The following is a 20,279-nucleotide window of genomic DNA, read 5'->3' as shown; positions in this document are numbered from 1 at the left end:
ATAGCCTGTTAGTATGAAAACAGGAATTAGGAAGGTAATTATACTTAACCCAGGGCCTTGAAAAACTTATTTGTATCTCAGGAAAAAACATGGAACACACAAGCAGGTTTATGAAACTAAGGACCTAAGGAGCTCTTTGTGACTTATTAAAAATTTAAAAAAGCATCTGAATGACACTTAAACACTATACTTTTAAATATTCTTGGGAGAAATACATTTCCAATGAACTTTTTCCCCTCTTGTCTTCTTTTAAAGTAGAGAATTAATTTTTTTTTAAATAAAAATCAAGTAGTATTGTTCTCATAGGCTCTCTAAGATGAGCTCCAGGTTCTCTCTCTCAAATTCTCCTTTTTTCCATTCATATTACAAGGCACTCATTACCTTTTACCTGAATAGTCTCTTCTTTGGGGCAGCTAGGTGGTGCAATGGATAGAATGTTGGGCCGGGAGTCAGAAAGACTAATCTGCATGAGTTCAAATCTGGCTGCAGACACTTAAGAGCTGGGTGACCCTGGATGAGTCACTTAACTCTTCACCTCAGTTTCCTCATCTGCAAAATGAGCTGGAGAAGGAAATGGCAAACCACTCTAGTATCTTTGCCAAGAAAACCCCAAATGGGGTCACAGAGGGTCAGACTGACTAAACAAAAAGAATACAGTCTCTTAGGTCTCCCAAACTGGCACTTACATAGCCTGGCAAAATGGAAAGGCGGCTGAATTTAGAGTAAGAGGACCAATGTTCAGTTCTGGGTTAGCATCTTCTTCCAGTCTTCTTATACCCTACTGCTAACTCGTTTTTTCTTGTACTTCTTGGATGAGCTCTTTACTTCACTGCTCAAAAACTTTCCATGGTTCTTCATTGCCTTGCTGAATGAACACCAAACTGTTAAGCCTCAATGTAGATTTTTATAGTTTGGCTCTAGTCTAATTCTTCAGCCTTATCTCACACTACTCCCATTTGAGGTCTACAATGAAGAGAAACCAGATTCTCTTTTTTTCCCCAAGTATGTCCCATGTTTTCACACCTTTGCTGATGTTGTTCTCAATGTCTGGGAACCCAACAACCTCCTATTTGTTGACTTCCCACCCACTTTCCAAAATTCAATTCATGAAACTTTCCCTTACTTCCCTCCCTAAACTACAAGTGATCACTTCTTTATCTCACCTTGTGCTGGTCTAATCTCCTTGAATGCCTTCACTATACCATATTTTGTGTTATACTCATTTGTATACAAGTATTATTGCTTCCTGCTATACTGGAATCAGGGCAGGGATCACATATTACAGTCAATCCTCAACATTTGAGCATTTTCACTTTTGCAGCTTCAAGCATTCATGTAATTTTATTAGTAATCTCATTTTCACTTTCATGTTGGCAAATGTGCATGTTTGCAGCTGTGAGCAGTAAAAAAAAAAAAAACGAGAAGTGTGATTTGTGTAAGTTTATGGAGAGGCTAGTATACTCCGCCTAGGTATATCACTGGTCTCACCCACTCTATCATAGTAGAGTAAAAAGTTCCTCACATATTTACTGCATATTTTCATTGCTTGCCTTTAAAATTCAAGTTTCGTGTTACAATTATGCCTCCAAAGCATGGTACAACTCCTTTCGGCTCTAAGGTGATGTTGAGACCTTGCCAGTCTCAGGGTTTTCTCACAGAAGCTATTAAAAGTCCCAGCAATGGGGTGGCTAGGTGGCCTAGTGAGTAAAGCACTGGCCCTGGGAGACAGGAGGACCTGAGTTCGGTCCAGCCTCAGACACTTAACACCCACACTAAAAAACTAGCCATGTAACCTTGGGCAAGTTACTTAACCCCAACTGCCCTCCAAAAAGGCAAAAAAAAAAAAGTCCCAGCAACCTCTCTTGATTTTCAGAGGACAGTCAAGGTAGCAGAGAAGAGTACAGCAGCATGGTATACAATGCAATAATCTCACACACACTGGAATCTGACACATTGTAAGGTAAGAGTAAAATTAAAAATATTTTAGTTTTAAGAATTTTATTTGCTGTACGGTATTTATGGTACTGTAGATTTCAAGTCATAAAAAGTGAATATGGTCTGACATTTTAAAAATTAAGATGTTAGCACAAAAGATCATAAAATTCTAGGGAATTACTAGTGAGGAAAAATGTTTTGCATGTTACCAATTTTATCAGGTGTACTGCATTTTATGGGTTATTTCATGGTTATTGTGTTAGGAAAAGTGCACATTATTAGAACTTGCAATCTCCAGCAAAAGATTAGTTTTTGGTGGTCGTGGTGGTAATCTAACCCCTTATTTCCCAGGTTTAACGTTTCAACATTTGTGTTTTTGACTTTTGCACATTTTTCTAGGAATGTTACTCAGTGAAAGCGGAGGATTGACCATATTTATCTTTGTATCTCTTCCAGGGTCTAGTACATTGCACTGAATTATAGCAAGCACTAAATGTTTATAAAATGAATGAGTGAATGAATCTGAGCATTTTGTCAGGAGCTTAAGTTGCCTTAAAGTATTATAGTAATGGCATGGATGAGATTAAGTCTATTGAAACAAGAACTAAATGAATACTTCTCTCAAACCTGCATGAAAAGTACAGATTAAAGACTAAATTCATCACAAAAGAACTGCCAAATATCATACTACTCTGAAGGTCTGAAAACAAAGGAGAATGATTATAACAGACTGATATGAGAAGGCAGTACCAACAGAATTCTTTTTGTCTGAAGATAAATGGAAAAGGTCTCTTGAGAAAAGATGTTGGGGTCACCTCTTTAGGTCTTCCAAAGTAGTGATGTGTACCTCCTGTGAGGTTACAACTACTAAGTACAGAAAACAAGTATTATTTGTCTGTGTATTTTAAGCCCTTTTAAAAAGCCTTTAAGCCCATAGGAGACAGGTCTGAAGATAAACTATCAAACACACATTTATTAAGTGCTATGAGCCAGCACTAGGAATATAAGGACAAAACTGAAATAGTCCCTGCCCTCTAAGAGCTCACAATTTAGCCAAAAGAGACATGTACACATATAACCATAACAGAGATAAGTGGTTTACATGGACCATCTTATGTACCAGGTACTCCTCTATACATTTTTGGTGATGCCACAAACATATATAGTGGTCTCAACAGAGTGCCACATCAATTAGAACAAAGGTCCTGGCTGGCTCTCAATTTTTCCTTCCAGGATCATGTAACTCTGAGACTTAAGAGGAAGAACTGGGGAAAGAATGGCCCTTCTTCATCCTGACAGCATGGTGACCTCACTTGTGAGACACCTAGGGCAAGAAGGCTACTTTTTCTTTTTTTAAAGCAATCGGGGTTAAGTAACTTGCTCAAGGTTTCGCGGCCAGTTATTTCTGGGTGTGGTGCTGAGTATCTGAGCCCGGATTTGATCCAGGTCATCCTGGATCACTGGAGCCAGTGCTCTTACTCGCTGAGCGACCTGGCCGCGCCTGAGAAAAGGCTACTTTTTAATGTATGTGTATTTTTTTTTACTGATCTTAAGTGGTGCATTTGTCCCAAGATAGGCATGTTAAGGGCTGGTGACAACTTTGTGAGTTCAAGAAGTGTGGAGTACAGATGAGTGGAGCTGGCTGGGAGGAGGGCAAGGTTCTGTATCAACAGTGACAGTCACTCACAAGAGGATTGGCCCAAGGCTAGCCATTTTACCAGCAGACATGTTCTAGGAGTTGTTTGGACAGTGCAGGTGTGGTGAGATGTGAATGCTTAATCAACAGTTCTGCACACTTTTTTATGTTTCATGAAGTTTAAGTACCAAATCTCCCAACAGTATTAACATGAGGCTAAACCCTGTTTAAATCATTTTGTTAATGCATTTTGAGCCTTTTATGTTTAGCATTTCTTTTCTGTGTAGGAATAAAATATCTGCCCTATACCTGATTCATACTGAACAATGTATATATTTCTACCCTCTTCTTTTGAGAATATCCTAGATGTGAACCTAAGCCTAAGCTATAATCCTTAGGGTCACAGGGTGAGGCTTTAGTGAGCTGAAGAATGAAAATAGGGAGCCTACCCATTCTTTCATGAGAAGCCAGGTTCTCTAAGGGCAGCACTTGGTTTGGATCACATGACTGGGCCAAGAGTAGAGAAACCAGTGTGTGATAAACCCAAAGATTGAAGCTACTGGGTCAAAAACTATTTGACAAAAACTACTGGGAAAAGTTGAAAGCAGTCTGATAGGAACTAGGCATAAACCAACAATTCACACTGTATAGCAAGATAAGCTCAAAATGGGTACATGATTTAAACATTAAGGGTGATATCATAAGCATATTTAGAGAAGTTATGGAAAAAAATTATCTGTCTGGATAAGGGAAGAAGAGTTTATGACCAAACAAAAGAGGATCATGGAAAGCATAAGAGGTAATTTTGGTTATATGGAAGAGTTTTTGCACAAACAAAATCAATGCAGCCAAAATTAGAAAGCAGGAAACTGAGGAAATTTTACAGCAAGTTTCTCTGATAAAAATCTCATTTTTCAAATATATAGGGAACTGAGCCAAATTTCTAAAAATAGGATTCATTTCCCAATTGATAAATGGTCAAAGGATATGAACAGGAAATTCAGAAGTTTTAGAAGATGTTAAAAAATGCTCTAAATTATTAATAGTTTGAAAAATGCAAATTAAAATAACTCTAAGGTACTACTTCACAGTCATCAAAATGGCTAAGACAACAGAAAAGGAAAATGACAAATGCTGAAGGGGATATAATATATTAATGCACTGTTGGTGGAGCTGTGAACTGGTCCAACCATTCCGGAGAACAATTTGGAATTATGCCCAAAGGGCTCAATACTACTATTAGGTCTATATCCCAAAAAGATCAAAGAAGGAAAAGGACCTAGATGTATAAAAATATCCATGGCAGCTCTTCATGTGGTGGCAAAGAACTGGAAATTGAGGGAATGCCCATCAATTGGGGAATAGCTGTACAAATTGCAGTATGATTGTGATGGTATACTATTATGCTGTAAGAAACGACAAAGGGCTGGCTGGGAAGATTTTTGAGCTGATAGAAAGTGAACAGAAGCAATGTGGCACTGATAATCGACAGTGAAAGACTTAGCTACCCTGTGTAATGGTAATGGGATTTGAAGATCTTCCATGCCTTGAACTTGCTATTGTAGCAGGAAGTGGTGGGGCAGGAAGGAAGTCGGAGGTGAGTAGGGGCCAGGCTGGAGTCAGGGCAGTGACTGGAAGCTCAAATCTGCTGAGGACTGCAGGGGCCAGGAAGTGCAGGGGTCCAGAGTGTGGAGGCTGAGCATTTACCCTGAGTGAGGAGAGGAGGATCTTTGCCTGAGGGAGCCTCTTTTGTTCTGAAGGCTTGAGAATGTGGGTGTTTACTGCATTAATTATGTGTGCCAACTCCATGACTACAGTGATGTCTTTGACTCTCTGGTTTTGGGACTTTGACTTTCTGGTTTTGGGACTCAGCTTTCTGGTATCTGAAAAAACGTTCTGGCTATGTCATCCATGTACAGATCCTGTTAAATTTTGTGATTAATAACTATATCAGCATATTTATAGTCACCATAGGCATGGTGAATATTATATTGTTGTTACACCCTGATCCATACAATGATCTGAAACAATTCCGAAGGACTCATAATGAAAAATACTATCTACCACCAGACAGAACTAATGAACTGAGTGTAAAGTGAATAATTTTTTCCCCACTTTATGGAAATGTTTTGTATTACTTCATATGTATAAGGGGTATCATATTTCTTACCTTCTCAATGAGTAAGGGAAGAAAATTGAAATTAAAAAAAAAAAATTTTTTTAAAGGGAAAGCAGAGAAGCCCCTTAGGGCAAGGGAAAAGGTGTAGTACTCCCAGCTCCTGGGGGTTCAGTATCAGTTATTCAATGTTAGTTACATAAAATAGATAAGATAATATTTGAGAAAAGGCACTAGAGGCTGGGGAAGAATCAGTAAAGACTTCATGGAGAAGACAGCTCTTGAGCCAAATTTTTACAGAAACTTAAGAGTTGGAAGGTAAGTAAGGAATATATTCTATGTACTCCAAGTGTAGCAAATAGTTCAAAAGTAAAAAAGACAGGAGATAAAATGCAGCACTTTTTCTTTGCTCTGTAACAAAGAGAATAGCTCTAAATACCTGTTGTGAAAAGTTGGAATTTTGGGGGGTAATTTATCTTTCCCCTAAAAAAGGGGAGATATCAAGAAAGCTAGACACTGTGTGGAAGCATGTTAAGGTCACATTTTTAGTGCAACTGGGAATATTAAGAAATAAATATTTCCCTAACCACGCAGTGGATATCACACCAGGTCTGGAGTCAGGATGACCTGAGTTCAAATCTGGCTTCAGACACTTACTAGCTGTGTGACCCTGGGCAAGTCATTCAACCCTGCTTAATTTCCTCATCTATAAAGTGAACTGGAAAAGGAAAAGGTACAGTATCTGTGCCAAGAAACCCCCCAAAGGGGTCACAAGGAGTCAGACATGCCTGAACAAAAAAGATCTTTTCAGATCATCATAACAGCACTTAAACTTCTTGTTGACAAGCTAAAGTGCTAATCCACTTTGAAACTTATAAACATATTTTACATGGTTTAAAACATTTGTCTGAGTTTCCCTATGTTGGCTTTTCAGTTTTCTTGTACATAGAAAATTTTAAGAATGCATCAAGGAAATTGCTGGTCTTTTTGTAATTTAAAAAATATTAACTGAAATGATATTTCAGTTTCTAAGGACTTGTAATTTCATCATTATAAATATTCCATCATTTCATATCAAAATCCCCTTAAACAAATGATGTTTGTGGCCAAAAATACCAACACACACAGAACAAACAAAACCCAAACCCAACCCACTTTCTGACAACTATTCTCTTTAATACAAAGGAGGTTTCTATTTAGATGGCCCAGTGCCTATAGAGCACTGGTCCTGGAATCAGGAGGACCTGAATTCAAATCCAGCCTCAAACACTTAACACGTAATAGTCATGTGACCTTGGGCAAGTCACTTAACCTCAATTGCCCTGCCTTCCCCCCCCATACAAAAAATAAGTTAACAAAAGAAAACACAACATAGTGCAAATATCATAACATCCTGCTCCACTCCCCCCCCCCCCAACCTAACAGGTTAAGTGACTTGCCTAGAATCTCACAACTAAAGAATGTCTAGATGGAGGATTAAAGTTCAGGTTTCACAAAAATATAAATTACCCAGATTAACAGAAGAGTTAGTAAAATACTTAAATAACCCCATCACACTAATGCATTGTTGATGGAGTTGTGAACTGATTCAACCATTCTGGAGAACAATTTGAAACTATGCCCAAAGGGCTATAAAAATGTGCATACCCTTTGACCCAGTAATACCACTTCTAGGGTTATATCCCAAAGAAATGGGAAAAAGATTCCTATGTACAAAAATATTCATAGCAGTTCTTTTTGTGGTGGCAAAGAACTGGAAATCAAGGGGATGCCCATCAATTGGGGAATGGCTAAACAAGTTGTGGTTTATGAATGTAACACTATTGTGCTATAAGAATGAGGAGCAGATGGACTTCATAATAACTTGGACGTACATGAATTGATGAGCAGAACCAGGAGAATATTGTACACAATTACAGACACATTGTATCTGTGATAACTGACTTTGATAGACCTGGCTCTTCTCAGCAATGCAAGACTCTAAGACAACTCCAAAAGACTCATGATGGAAAAAGCTATCCCATATCCAGAGAAAGAACTACAGAGTCTGAATGCAGATTGAAGCAAACTATTTGCTTTCTTTTTGTTTTGTTTCTTCTTTCTTGTGGTTCATTCCATTGGTTATAACTCTTCTTTACAACTTTACTATGGTGAAAATGTTTAATGTTAAGGTATATGTAGAACCTAAACATGCTGTCTTCAGGGGAGAGCATGTGGGTGGGGGAAATCTGGAACTCAAAAACTTGTGAAACTGAATGGTGTAAACTAAAAATACATGTATAAGGAAAAAAATAAAGAGAAAGGGAAATTTGGAAAAAAAAAACCAACAACCAACAACTCAGGTTTCCTGAGCTCAATGTTATGCCAAACTGTCTCTGCAATCAAAACTTCAGATAGCTGAAAAAGGGCAACTGGGACACAGGTGGGTAAAGGTAGGCTGCGATATATTAATGACATCTTAATCAATAAGTAGCATAAGACATCATCCATAGTATTTATGAACAGAGAGATTGGATCAGTCATGTAGACAACAAACAAACAAACAAAAAACCCTAAAGAGATAGACAGGAGCATTACACTAGACATCCCCAATGCTTTGGGCAGGTTTTCTAATACTTCAAGGAAATACAGGGACAAGAATGCACAGGACAAAAAGGTATGGATGGGTTGTGATCTGCCCTAGGGGGACAGATCCAATTGATAAAAAGATAAAAATTTGTTTAAGGCTTAAGTCTCGAAAAACGACACCCCTCCCTTTCTAGATATCTTCAAACCCTGTGGCCTTCATTCTGGCCATGTGGACCCTCTCTCAGCAGAGCCTTGGACTCTGGGAGCTTTCTTACCTGGCCCTGATCTAGGTGCTTCACCTCACTCCCTTTTGCTACAGCAGAACCTTTCCCCCTTCAGTTCTCCTTTTTATTAGTTAGGAGTTTCTCTCCCATGAAAGTATAAGCTCCTTGTGAACAGGCACTATTCTTGCTAGTATTTATAATTCCAGAGCTTTGAACACTGCTTTTCATATGGTAATGTCTCACAAGACAGAGAGGTAGATGATTCTTCTCATCTTACAGAAATGAAGACACAGAAGATGAGACGAGTTAAATGATTTGCCAAAGACATGCAAGCCAGTGAGTGTCTCACTCAGGGCTGGAACCCAGGGCTTCTAAATACTTCTAGATACTATCTAAAAATTACACACAGCATATAATCAAAACTTGAGTCATTAACTCATCTGGACATGAGTGTTAGTACAGGGACGATGATTTTCTGTTACTGAAAATTAATATAAGAGACTAATTTTTCTGCAACTACTTCCCATCCCAATTTTAGTTTAAAACCATATTACAGAATAGCATTGCTCACTTAAGCAATGCCCTCAATTGTACTATTTAATTTTAGTGCAGAGAAATTGGATCATTACTCTATGGACTTTTTATTCTTTCACAATGTAATGTCTATTATAATTACTATGAATGTAAAATCTGTGTGCTATGTTTTACACCGTCATTATAATTTTCCATCAAGATTAGAGCTGGGATTTAACAAAGTAATCCATCTTTGTAGCTCAATACTGCCTTTTTGATACCTATATGCTAAGTAGTTCAATGAACAGCATTTGTTATTTTATATTTCTGTAATTTGAGGATATTGAAATTTTGGGGTCAAAGCAGTTGCGGTACCTCATACTACTTAAATGAAAGGACTACAAACGATGATGGAGGTAAAAATTATAATTCCATTAAATGTATTTTTTTCTAAATGACAAGTGGTATGACAGAATGGACCTAATTTATACTAGGACCAGAACCATATTCAACATCTCTTTCAGTCTGAAATAACATATTAGAAGAATGAGGGAAATGTCTAAAAACTTATTTTTAATATACAGGAGAAAAAAAGAATAAACCCAACTTAGTTCATAAAGTGATTAATAAAAATATCTAATGGAAGGAGCTCTGAGTGAATTGACTCAGATATTTCTTGCTAGAACATAAGCCAAAAAAATCCCAGCTTTCAGGGGAATTCCCACTACTAGAGAAACAAAATTTTTGTGAAACATCAAACACTAAACACAATTTTCTAACTTTTGTTTTAGTAACTAAAAAGCCTCTTGAATCACCAGTGATTATCACAGTCCCAGGTAAATAGTACATGATTAATAGATGTTTATTGATTGACTGAAATAGTAAGCTAAAATTCCCAAGCAAGAATGGAATGTCACTTTACTGAATGAGTATATGCTAGAAGAAATTTAAGAGATTTGATATTCCCATAGAGGAGTTTCTATAATACTATACATATATATAAAATTTCTATAATTTTAATGGCAATTCCTAATCATGGTTTTGCAACCTCCCAGAGTGCCTCTTAATATTTCAAAAAGTGTGATGCAAAGCAAAAATAAAATTAATTTCATTTTAAGTTAAAAGCAAAATTTATGCTATCGGGCAATACCTTTAGGAAGGCAAGGTGTACTGAATGAAGTCCAAATAAAATTCGTTTGCAAAAAGGTTAGGAAACAGAAAATTATAAGTACAAGGCAACTTCTGTAGCGGTTGTTGCACAGCCAAGTATACGCACATTTTTAAACAAAACTAAAGCAATTTATGTTGATGAATAAGAACACACATACGAACTTTCGGATGACTTTATAGGAAAGATTGGATATCAAACTTCTATTGCCTCTATTATTACAAAACAATTAGGGCTCTCCAGACCAACTTTACTTCCATCCTGTTTGAACTTTCCAGGGTTCACCCGGCAACATTTTCAATAAGCTTAAGGTGGCGGGTCCCAAGGTGTTAGTTGCAACAAGTGGAATCTGAAAAAGCCAGAAACAGGGCATCTCACCTCTTTCAGCTATCATTACGTTAGGTGAACTGTAAAACTGGACTCTCCAGCACCTGGAATCAAAGTCGCCAAGAACAATCCCCTCCCCACCCCCTACTTGGTCTTATTCTTAGTACTCTGACTGGCTGAATTTCAATTAGAGCAAATAGCTTCTGTCTTCCTAAAGTTCCAATGGGCTAATAAGGCATTCTTCCAAGTCATGGCTGGAGGGTTTCGATAATTGGGATTTTGTTTTTACTGTGAGTCGTAGGGGAAGGCAAGAGAATCCTTCTAATACGCTGCCTATTTATGTACCGGCTGCTTTAATTTCCTTGGATAAGTTTCCAACAAAAAAGTGGTGAGATGCTAAATTTCTGAATCCCAATTCTCTCTCACAGACCCAAGATTGCAGCCTCAAAGCAACTTCTCCATCCTAACTTCCTTAGGGTGAAAAAAAAAAATTCGAAAACCTGGAGACCGCTTCCCTGCCCTGTTCCTTGTCCCAGAACAAGAGGGGGGTGGGGGTAGGAGTAAGGTCTGTGTCCGGCACGCACTTTGGAACACTTCAGTTGTTGAGTTCTGTTGTCTTTACCAAAAAAAGTCCTAGTGGGGGGGGGGGGGGGGGCCAGAGTCGAGAAAAGCGCGCATTCCGACCCCCCACTCCCAATTCTTCCCATCCAGCAGAAAAACCGGGCTCACCCTGGATCACAACGGGAACAAATACCCGAAGGGACGGAATGGAGGAACCCGCCGCTAGGAAGGAGCCTCAAATCGTTTGTAAATCCGAGAGAGCTCGGGAGGTGACCCTAAACCCCTCCCCCCAGCCGCGCGCCCCGGAGGGAGGGCAGGAGGGACGCGGCGGCGAGTTCGAGCCCTGGGCTCGCCTCTAGTGCTCTAGCCTTACAAAGGGCCGGCCCGGGGCGCCACAGCCCGGGATGGGGAACAGGCCATCAGGCAGCCAAAGGATGTAGTCAGGGCGAAGGGGGTGTCCAGAGCCCTCGGAACGTGCTGGCAGCGGCAGCAAGCACTACCCCCAGGGCCGCGGGGTCGCTCCCCCGTTCCCCCCGCGGGACAGGGGACTCCCGAGGCCCGCGCGGCGAGGCCTAAGCCGCGCACCAGCGCGGATCCTCGGCTCGTCTCCCGTCCGGAGGATGCCTGGGCTCCCGGCCCCCGCGCAGCTCTTACCGCCTTGAGATCCAGAACCCCGTCCTTGGCCTCCTGCAGCAGCGACACGAACTTGGTGGTGAGCAGCCCCAGGCTCTTCTCGTGGCGGCTGCTGCCCCCGCTCCCGCCGCCCCCACTCCCGCCGCCTGGGGGCGCTGCCGGCGGCGGCTGCGGCTGCGGGGGCTGCCCCTGGCCCGGCGGCGGCTGCTGGCCGGAGCTCCCGAGCTCCGCCGCCGCCGCCATGCCGCCCGCCGCCGCCTCGGGGCTCGGAGCCCAAGCCCTCAGCCCCGCGTCCGGCGCCGCGCGCCCGCAGAGCGCAGGTGCCCCGCGCGGCGTCCCCACAGCGCGATCGCCCCCGCCCTGACCCTGCCGCGCTCCCGCGAGCTCAAACGCCTGGGCTCCGGGGCTGGGGGCGAGCGAGGGAAGAAGAGGGGAGCCGCAGGGTGGAGAAAGGAGTTTAAATGGCAGGAAGTGACGCCAAAGCCCGCCGTTGCCCGGAGACGCTTTTTTTTTCCTTTGAGATCGAGTGAGCCGGGAGATGGAGAGGAGATGCGGGAGGTGATGGAGTGAGCGTCTTCCTGGCACAGAGCGGTTACTGATTTCACATCCGCACCTTCTTTCTGTTCTCCCGCGGCTCCGAGGGGGAGCGGATCTTGTCCCTTCCTTTGAAAATGATCCATGGGGATAAATAGAAATTAGAAAGGACAAGGGAGGGGGGAGAAGTAAGGTTTGTGTCTGGAGTGAACTTCTGAGCGCTAAAATTGTTGAGCTCTGTCGTCTTAACCAAAAAAAGCCCTAGAACACCTCTCTTACCCGGGCTTATTTCTATTGGTCTCACCCAATATTTTGTTCAGCTTTAGAGAAATCTTCATATCTATAGGAATTAGGACACATACCTATCAAGAACTGGAATGCACAAGGAATAAAACCAGACAATTTTAGTGCTGAAAGGAACCCTATGAATAACCTAGTACAATCCCCCTATAAATTAATCAACCAAAAAGCATTTATTAAGTGCCTACTATGTGCCAGGCTGTGCGGGAGACCCTGGACAGACACACAGAGTAAAACAATCCCTACTTTGAACTCCACCTCCACCCCCAGGTGTTCTGATATAGACGATGCTCTTTCTAGGTTACTGGAAATGCTTTGTATTTTGAAATTTGGAAAACTCTGGGATGGGATGGGTGTGGGTGGAAATCCCTCTCCACCTTAGTACTCAGTTAAAAAAAGAGTTTATGTCTTCCTACTTAAAAAAAAAGCCTTCCTTTGACCCTCTCACCAGATCTAATTATATCCTGTCCCGACCCCTTTGCTTTTGCTGCAACTAAAAAAAAATTGAGGTTGTCTTGTTTATACATCAAAATCATATTCAAATATGCCTCTTTCTCTTCACCTATGCTGTGAAACTTCTCTTATAACAACGAAATAAAAGCAGTAAAGCAATAATGGGAAATACCTGATTATAGGAAAGATTCTATATTCATAGTTTTTCCTCTTTCCAACAAAAGAAGGGATATTTTTATTCATTTCTTCTCTGGGGTCGAACCTAGACATTACAATTACACATCGTTCTGCTTTATTGTTTTTCATGCACAATGCTGTAGTGGCTAAGTATATTGTTTTCCTGGATCTGCTTACTTCATTTGCATCAATTCATGTAAGTCTCGAGTTTCTCTGAATTATACATATTCATTGTTTCTTATGGCAAAATAATATTACCTTAAATGTGTCAGTTTGCTTAGTCATTCCTCAATTGATAGGCAGCCAGCCACTGGTTTGAAATTTGAAGTTATTACTAAGTTCCTTGACAAACTTACTTCCAAATGCTTCCATTTCATGTCATACTTTCCTTTCTCCTCAACCTTTGCAATCTTTCTTCTGCCCCCACCACTGAACTGAGCCTGTTCTCTCAAAGGTTACTGATAACCAATTAATCACCAAGGCTGTTTTTTGTTTTGCATTGTTTTGAGTTTTTATCCTCTTTCTCTGTAGTTTTTGATAGTTGACCACCTTCTATTGGATGTTTTCCTCCGTTGGCATACACCATATTTTCCTGTTCTCTTGAACAATTATTTCTTTTTCCTTTGCTGGTTCTTCCTCAATCTTTCCAATGCCTTTAACTGGCTGTTCCCTAAGGTTCTGTAAACTGCCCCTCCTCTTCTACACCTCTCCCTCCCCATTTCTCTCTCCCTATTTCCATATGTATATATGTATGTATGTATGTATATTTCTCTCTTGGCAATCTCCTTCACACCTTTGTCCCTTTTGCAGATTAACTCTCAAATACTCTATTTCTAGGGCAACAGATCCACATTCTATAGATCAAGTTATTATCTTAATCCCTAAAACTGCTCTTCCTTCTTATTTCACTATTTCTTTCAGCAACACCAACTCATCCATCTTTCCCAAGTACCTTTGAGGCAATATGGTATAGGAGAAAAGTGGCTCTGGGGTCAGAAGACCTGGGTTCTAATCACAACTCTGAGATTTAATACCTTTGTGAACCGTAATTTAACCTACTTGGCCTTATTTTCTTAATCTATAGACTGAGAGGGCTGGATTAGATGTCTTCTGAAATCCCTTCCACTGGTAGATCTATGATTCCATAATATATGTAGTATTAGAGGAAAGGATATTGTTCCTGGAGTCAGCAGATTTGAGTCCTGGGCCTATCACTAACCATAGTACTAAGCAAACCTCAGCCTTTCTGAGGTTCAATTTCATTTGTAGAATGGGGATCATAATACTTTGGAAGCAAAGTATATTTTAAACCTTAATGTGCTATATAAACATGAATTCCATCTTACTATAGGATCTCCCACCCATCCCCTCCTCTCTATTTCCACTACCCTAATAGATTGTGATATCCTAACAAGTCGTCCTGTTTCCTTCCATCTCTTCTTCTTCTAATCCATACTTCATGGTTCAGCTAGAATAATCTTCCTGGGCATAGACATTGTCATGATATTTAATTGTTCAAAAACTTCAGAGATTCCCTTTTGCTTCCAGAGTGAACCAACTTTTTGCCTGACATTCAAGGTTCTTCACAATCTGGAACCGCACTCCTTTTCCAGCTTTATCACATGTTAGTGCCTAGCACAGTAACTGGTACATAGTAGGCACTTATTAAATCCTTGATCTTACTCTCCTCCATGCACTCTATCCTATAACCAGTGGATTATTCTGCTCTAAGAGTCTTTCCCCCATATCCTGGCTTCTAAAGTTGATATTGTTCTAGTACTGTCTTCCACACTCCTCTGCCTCTTGAATTTTCACTCCTCCTTTAAACTCCAAAGCTGCCTCTTCAATGGAACCTTTTCTGGTTCACCTTCTCAGTAACAACTTTTACCTTTGGATGTAACCATCATTATTGGTGAATACCTATTTCATTCATAAGTGTAGCGAAGACCTCTTGGCGGGGAATCCTACTTCATCCTTAGGCAGCCTACTTCATTTTTGGAGAATCTAATTGTTAGATCATGTGTCCTTATATTAAGCCTAATTATTTGCAATTTCCTCCCTGGAGCCAAGGAGGAAAAGCCTAATACCTCTTCTATGTGACAGTCCTTCAAGAAATTAGACAACTGATATTTGCCTCCTAAATCTTATCTTCTCCAGGCTAAACATCCCTAGTGTGTTAGAGTCTGATAAGATATACTCTTCAGTCCCTTCACCATCTATTCATATTCCCCTGAATTCTCTTCAGTTTGTGTTAGGAGCATGTGATTCAGAAGTTAATACAATACTCCAGATGTGGGCTAAGTACAGTAGAACTATCATATCCTATATAAAAGATAGCATTTCTCTTCATGCAGCCTAAGATCACATTATTTTTTTTATAATCATGTGACACTTGCCTTGTATTGGGCTTGCAGGTCACTAGAATTTTAAGATCTTTGGTAAATTGTAAAGGTTTCCTCAAGAAGCTTTGCTTCTAAAAGTAGCATTAGAAAAAAAAATGAACACGTTGTAGAAAGATACACAAAAGTACTAAGAGGAATGCTGGAGTGACTGGAGTCAGGTAGGATTATGATGAAAAGGCTTCACAGACAAAGCCATTTTTCAATAGCACCTTGAAGGAAGGAATGTGACTTGGCATAGTAAAGAGGAAGTGTGGGAAATGGCATTTGTGATATATGATTTCAAGTAGGAACAGGTGATTTAAAATCTGGGGAGTAAATAGATTTGCTTTCTTGGAGTTAAGACCACAAGTCTGGCAAAAGATGGTGGCACTTACATAAAGAGGAACAAAGTTAAGACTTGAAACAGATAATTAGGAGTTTTAATTTTATCATTGAAGCAACTGGGATCCATTAGGGTATTTGAGAAGAGGAGTAACATAAACCAAACAATATTTAAAGAACATTGTTCTTGATTCCGTCTGTTTGGTATACTAGGTGGGCAAGTCCAAAAAGAAGCGATATAATTCTTTTTGATATATAGTGATTAGAGGATGAATGAAGAATTAAAGCTGATGAAAAACTCAGCTGTTATTTCTTCAAGTCAGTGAGTGAATATTCAGTGCTTTCTATGTGCTAAGTGTAGGGGATACAAGAAGAGGCAAAAGAGTCCCTGCCCTCAAGAAGCTCACAATCGAATATGGGAGAGAACAACCAACCAAACAAGCAAGGTGCATGGAAGTTAAAGAGGAAATAATTAAAAGAGAGCAGCACTAGAGTTAAGAGGGGCTGGGAAAGGCTTCCTGCAGAAGATGAGTTTTAAGCTGAGCCTGAAGGAAGCCAGGGAAGTCAGTTAGGCAAAGATGAGGAGGGAGTGCATGCCAAGCATGGAGGCATGAATTTTCAGAGAAAATGCCTGGTGTTAAGAGAAGGGGGAAGGGTGGCGTGTCTTATCTGCAGAACAGTAAGGAGGCCACTGTCATTGGAAAGAAGAGTATGTGTTTAAGAGTAGGTGTAAGAAGACTAGAAAGGTGGGAGGGAGTTAGGTTATAAAGGGCTTTGAACACAAAACCGAGCATTATAAGGGATTGTGGAAGATGAATTCAGATGAAAATGTTTAATGTTGGCAGCAGAATATCTAAATAAAAATGCTCAGCTAGAGCCGTCAATAAAGAGCTCGGGGTATACCATGTATGGGTGGCAAACTCTGTGTGATTGCTGAAAGAACAGAAGTCACAGATAAGAGCAGAGGATACAGCTGCAAGTAATGAAGAAAAGTAAAAAAAAGCAGTAATCAACCAATGGCTACAATGTGCTGGAAATACAAAGTAAAAGAAAAAAAATAGTCTCTGCCCTCAAAGAACTTACTTTCTGTTGGAAAGGGGGATATATAAATATTTGCCGATAAGTAAATATGGTTGTTGTCATTAAGTGGTTTTTTAGTTGTTTGACTCTCTATGAGATATTGGAACGGCTTGCCACTTTCTTCTCCAGCTTATTTTACAGATGAAGAACTAGACAAACAAGGGTAAGTGACTTACCCAGGATCACACAGCTAGTGAGGTCAGATTTGAACGCAGGAAGATGAGTCTTCTTGATTCCAGCCTGGTGTTCTATCCACTGCACTACCTAAGCTGCTCCAAGTCAGCATAGGATATGTGCAAAATAAGCAATGAGATTAATTGTGAGGATATCTAGAAAGCATTTTGCAAGCAAAATAGTACATAAATGCTGGATATCATCACTTCCACAATGTCTCTTGCATTCGTCTGTCTCCTCTCCTCCATTCACATAGTTACCACCCTACCTCCGGCCCGCAACATTTCTTGCCTAGACTATTGAAATAGATTCCTAAATGGTTTCCCTATCTAAAGTTACTCCCCATTGCAATTCAATTTCTCTACAGCTGCCAGAGATGTTGACAGGTGCAGGTCTGATTACACCAGTACCACAATCAGAGGACCCCAGAGGCTCCGTATTACTTCTAGGTTCAAGATTAGACACCTTGGGTTGGCATTGAGAGCCCTTAACAACCTGGCCCCAATTTACCTTTCCAATCTTATACAAATTACCCCAGTTCAGGTAAATTACTGCCAGTCAAATTTACCTCACTGTTATCTGAAGGGCACATTCCCATTTCCAATCTCAGTGCCTTTGAACTGGCTGTTATCTATACCTGGAATCTATTTCCTTCTCATCTGGTGTTGTAGAAGGCCTAGTGTTCTTCAAGGCTCAACTCAAGTTATCACCTTCTACATGAAGCCTGTCCCAATCCCCTGGCTGCTAGTGCCTTCCCACATGCCAGTTACCTTGTATCTACTTGGTATATATACCTATAAACATAGGTACATGTTATTAGCTCTCACACATCCCCCTAAATTGTAGAGCTTCTCAATGAACTGTCTCACCTTTGCTTTCATATCCCTAGCACCTTGTGCAGTGCCTGGCACATAATAGAAGAACTAAATCAATATTGATTGATTGACATTAGTCAGCTTTCCAGTCACTTGAGGTGTTTTGCTAAAAACATTAACCTAGTGGTCTCTTGGTATAGTCTTAGCATTCACCATGGGGTGGTGGTAATGATTAAAAATATTGTTGGGTTTACTTATGCCTTTTCTCTCATAGAAAAGCAACAAAATTGTTTTTTAAAAATAGAATCTATATACCCTTTAACCCAGCAATATCACCTGTAGAGTGATCATACATAAGAGATCATACAAGTGGGAGGAGGACCTGTATGTACAAAAATATTTATAGCAGTTCTTTTTGGGGTGGCAAAGAACTGGAAGTCAATTGGGGAATGCTAAACAAGTTGTGGTATTTGAATGTAATGGAATACTATTGTTCTATAAGAAATGAGGAACAGATAGACTTATTTACCTAAAGAGGCTTATACAAACTGATGCTGAGTGAGAAGAGCAGAACCAGGAGAAATTTGTACACAATGACAGACACGTTGTATCTGTGACAACTAACTTTGATAACAATGCAAGGTTATAAGATAACTCCAAAAGACTCACGATGGAAAGGGCTATCCACATCCAGGGAAAAGAACTACAGTCTGAAGGCAGATTGAAGCAAACTACTTGCTCTCTCTCTTGTGTTTTGTTTCGTTCCTTCTTTCTGATTGTTCACTCCATTGGTTATAACTCTTCTTTACAACTTGATTAATGTTTAATGTTAAGGTATTTGTAGAATCTATATTGGATTGCATGCCACCATGGCAGGAGGGGGAGAGGAAAGAGGGAGGAGAAAATTTGGAACTCAAGGGATTGTGGAACTGTGTGTTATAAACTAAAAGTAAATGAAAAAATTTTAATGGAAAAAAAATAGAATGTATATTTGGATATAACTACTATAGAAACAAGACAGAAATGTCTTTAGTTTATTTTGACAGCATGTTCCCAGACACATAAGTATAAATAATTTATTTAAGAAAAACTGTACATCTATTTAGTAAATACTTGATCAAAAAGGCTTTAAAATACATTCATATTGGAATGTGTAGAAATAAGTTTTAAAGGTACAGCAGTTACAATATTTGGTTGCTGACAGTATAATTTATATTAGATTTGTAAGATCATTTCAACTTGAGGAAGTCCTAGGAGCATCAAAATTCTTGCTGAATATCACTTAAAGCAAAAGTAAAAGTCGCTTTATTTTTTCCTCCATGATTTTTTTGTTTTGTGCCGTTTCATGCAGAAGTTGACGCATCTCATCTTCAACATGGGAAACCTAAATTGACAACCAAGATTTAAAACATTTTAAATTTTCTTAATGTGTATTTTAAAAATGAATAATGGAAGAAAGATGTATAAGGATTAATCTATTTAGTACATGGAGTCTGTTCCTTTAGAGATTTTACACTGTGACATTTAAAAATCGCTGTTACTAAAATAAAGTGAAAATTAAAATTATGAATCTACTTAAAAATTAAGAGGAGTGATTAGCAACTTCTGGGAGCCAAGATAGCGGAGTAAGCAGTAAAGTAGGGTAACTCCCTGTAATATAATGCCAAGCAAAGGCAACTTCCCAGGTTCAAAATACCAGCATAGGTGCTCTCTATTTTATTCAGTGACCAACCAAGAACAGAGAAGATCAAAATATGACATCATTCAAAATACAGCATTTACTAAGGGTGATTAAATAATCTCCAAGTACTACCCCACCCCAGGACCTTCCAATCATTCAATCAATTACAAAGTCTCTGTTCTAAATACTTCTCCACCCCTAGGCTATACCTTAATTAAGTCCACCACAAAGCCCCTCTTCTCAAATGGAGATTAGTTTCCAAACATAAGGTCAAAAGTTCCCCACCCCTGGATCACAATTGAATCTACCCCAGAGTTACATCAAGTTTAAACACAGCACTTAATACCCAAATGGAGGTCTTTTCTTCATCTTGACACAAGGCAAGTTCTCAGCAATCTTAGTTCCTGGGGAGACAAGGCTTAGCAAGGCCATAAGATACATTGCCAGTCCCTTCATGAATTTATCCTCTGTCTGTAGAACAGTCCTAGAACCCCTGAACACATTAGCAAAGCCCTCTCCCAGGATTTCTGTAAACATACAACAAGAAAATCCTTCTTCAGGGCTTCTGAACCAACAGAAAGGCTCCCAGACCCCTGCAACAACAGCACTGTCCTTCACCAGTGGACAGTATTCATTCTGTCTGCAGGACAGTCTCCAGACC

At 39.9% G+C, this 20,279-nt stretch overlaps 2 protein-coding genes across 3 annotated transcripts in view; both read right to left on the bottom strand.

The window, feature by feature from the left end:
- E2F5 (E2F transcription factor 5) overlaps positions 1-11,924 on the bottom strand; it is a 40,445-nt gene extending 28,521 nt beyond the window's left edge. For both annotated transcript variants that reach the window (XM_069100200.1, XM_069100201.1), the window contains exon 1: positions 11,703-11,924. In XM_069100200.1, the coding sequence (XP_068956301.1) occupies positions 11,703-11,924 (222 nt within the window). The remainder of the gene's footprint in view (positions 1-11,702) is intronic.
- A 7,077-nt stretch (positions 11,925-19,001) lies between these two features.
- LRRCC1 (leucine rich repeat and coiled-coil centrosomal protein 1) overlaps positions 19,002-20,279 on the bottom strand; it is a 77,040-nt gene continuing 75,762 nt past the window's right edge. Inside the window, 2 exon segments of the mRNA XM_069100199.1 lie at positions 19,002-19,232; positions 19,235-19,321. Coding sequence (XP_068956300.1) covers positions 19,197-19,232; positions 19,235-19,321 — 123 coding nt within the window. The 3' untranslated portion in view covers positions 19,002-19,196.

This window comes from Petaurus breviceps, unplaced genomic scaffold, assembly GCF_028583685.1.
Source record: "Petaurus breviceps papuanus isolate PSGF00001 unplaced genomic scaffold, PetGlider_PUasm1.0 38, whole genome shotgun sequence".
NCBI classification, from domain to species: Eukaryota; Metazoa; Chordata; class Mammalia; order Diprotodontia; family Petauridae; genus Petaurus; species Petaurus breviceps.
The sequence above is the reverse complement of the archived record's forward strand: the minus strand, read 5'-3'. Positions and strand labels throughout refer to the sequence as shown.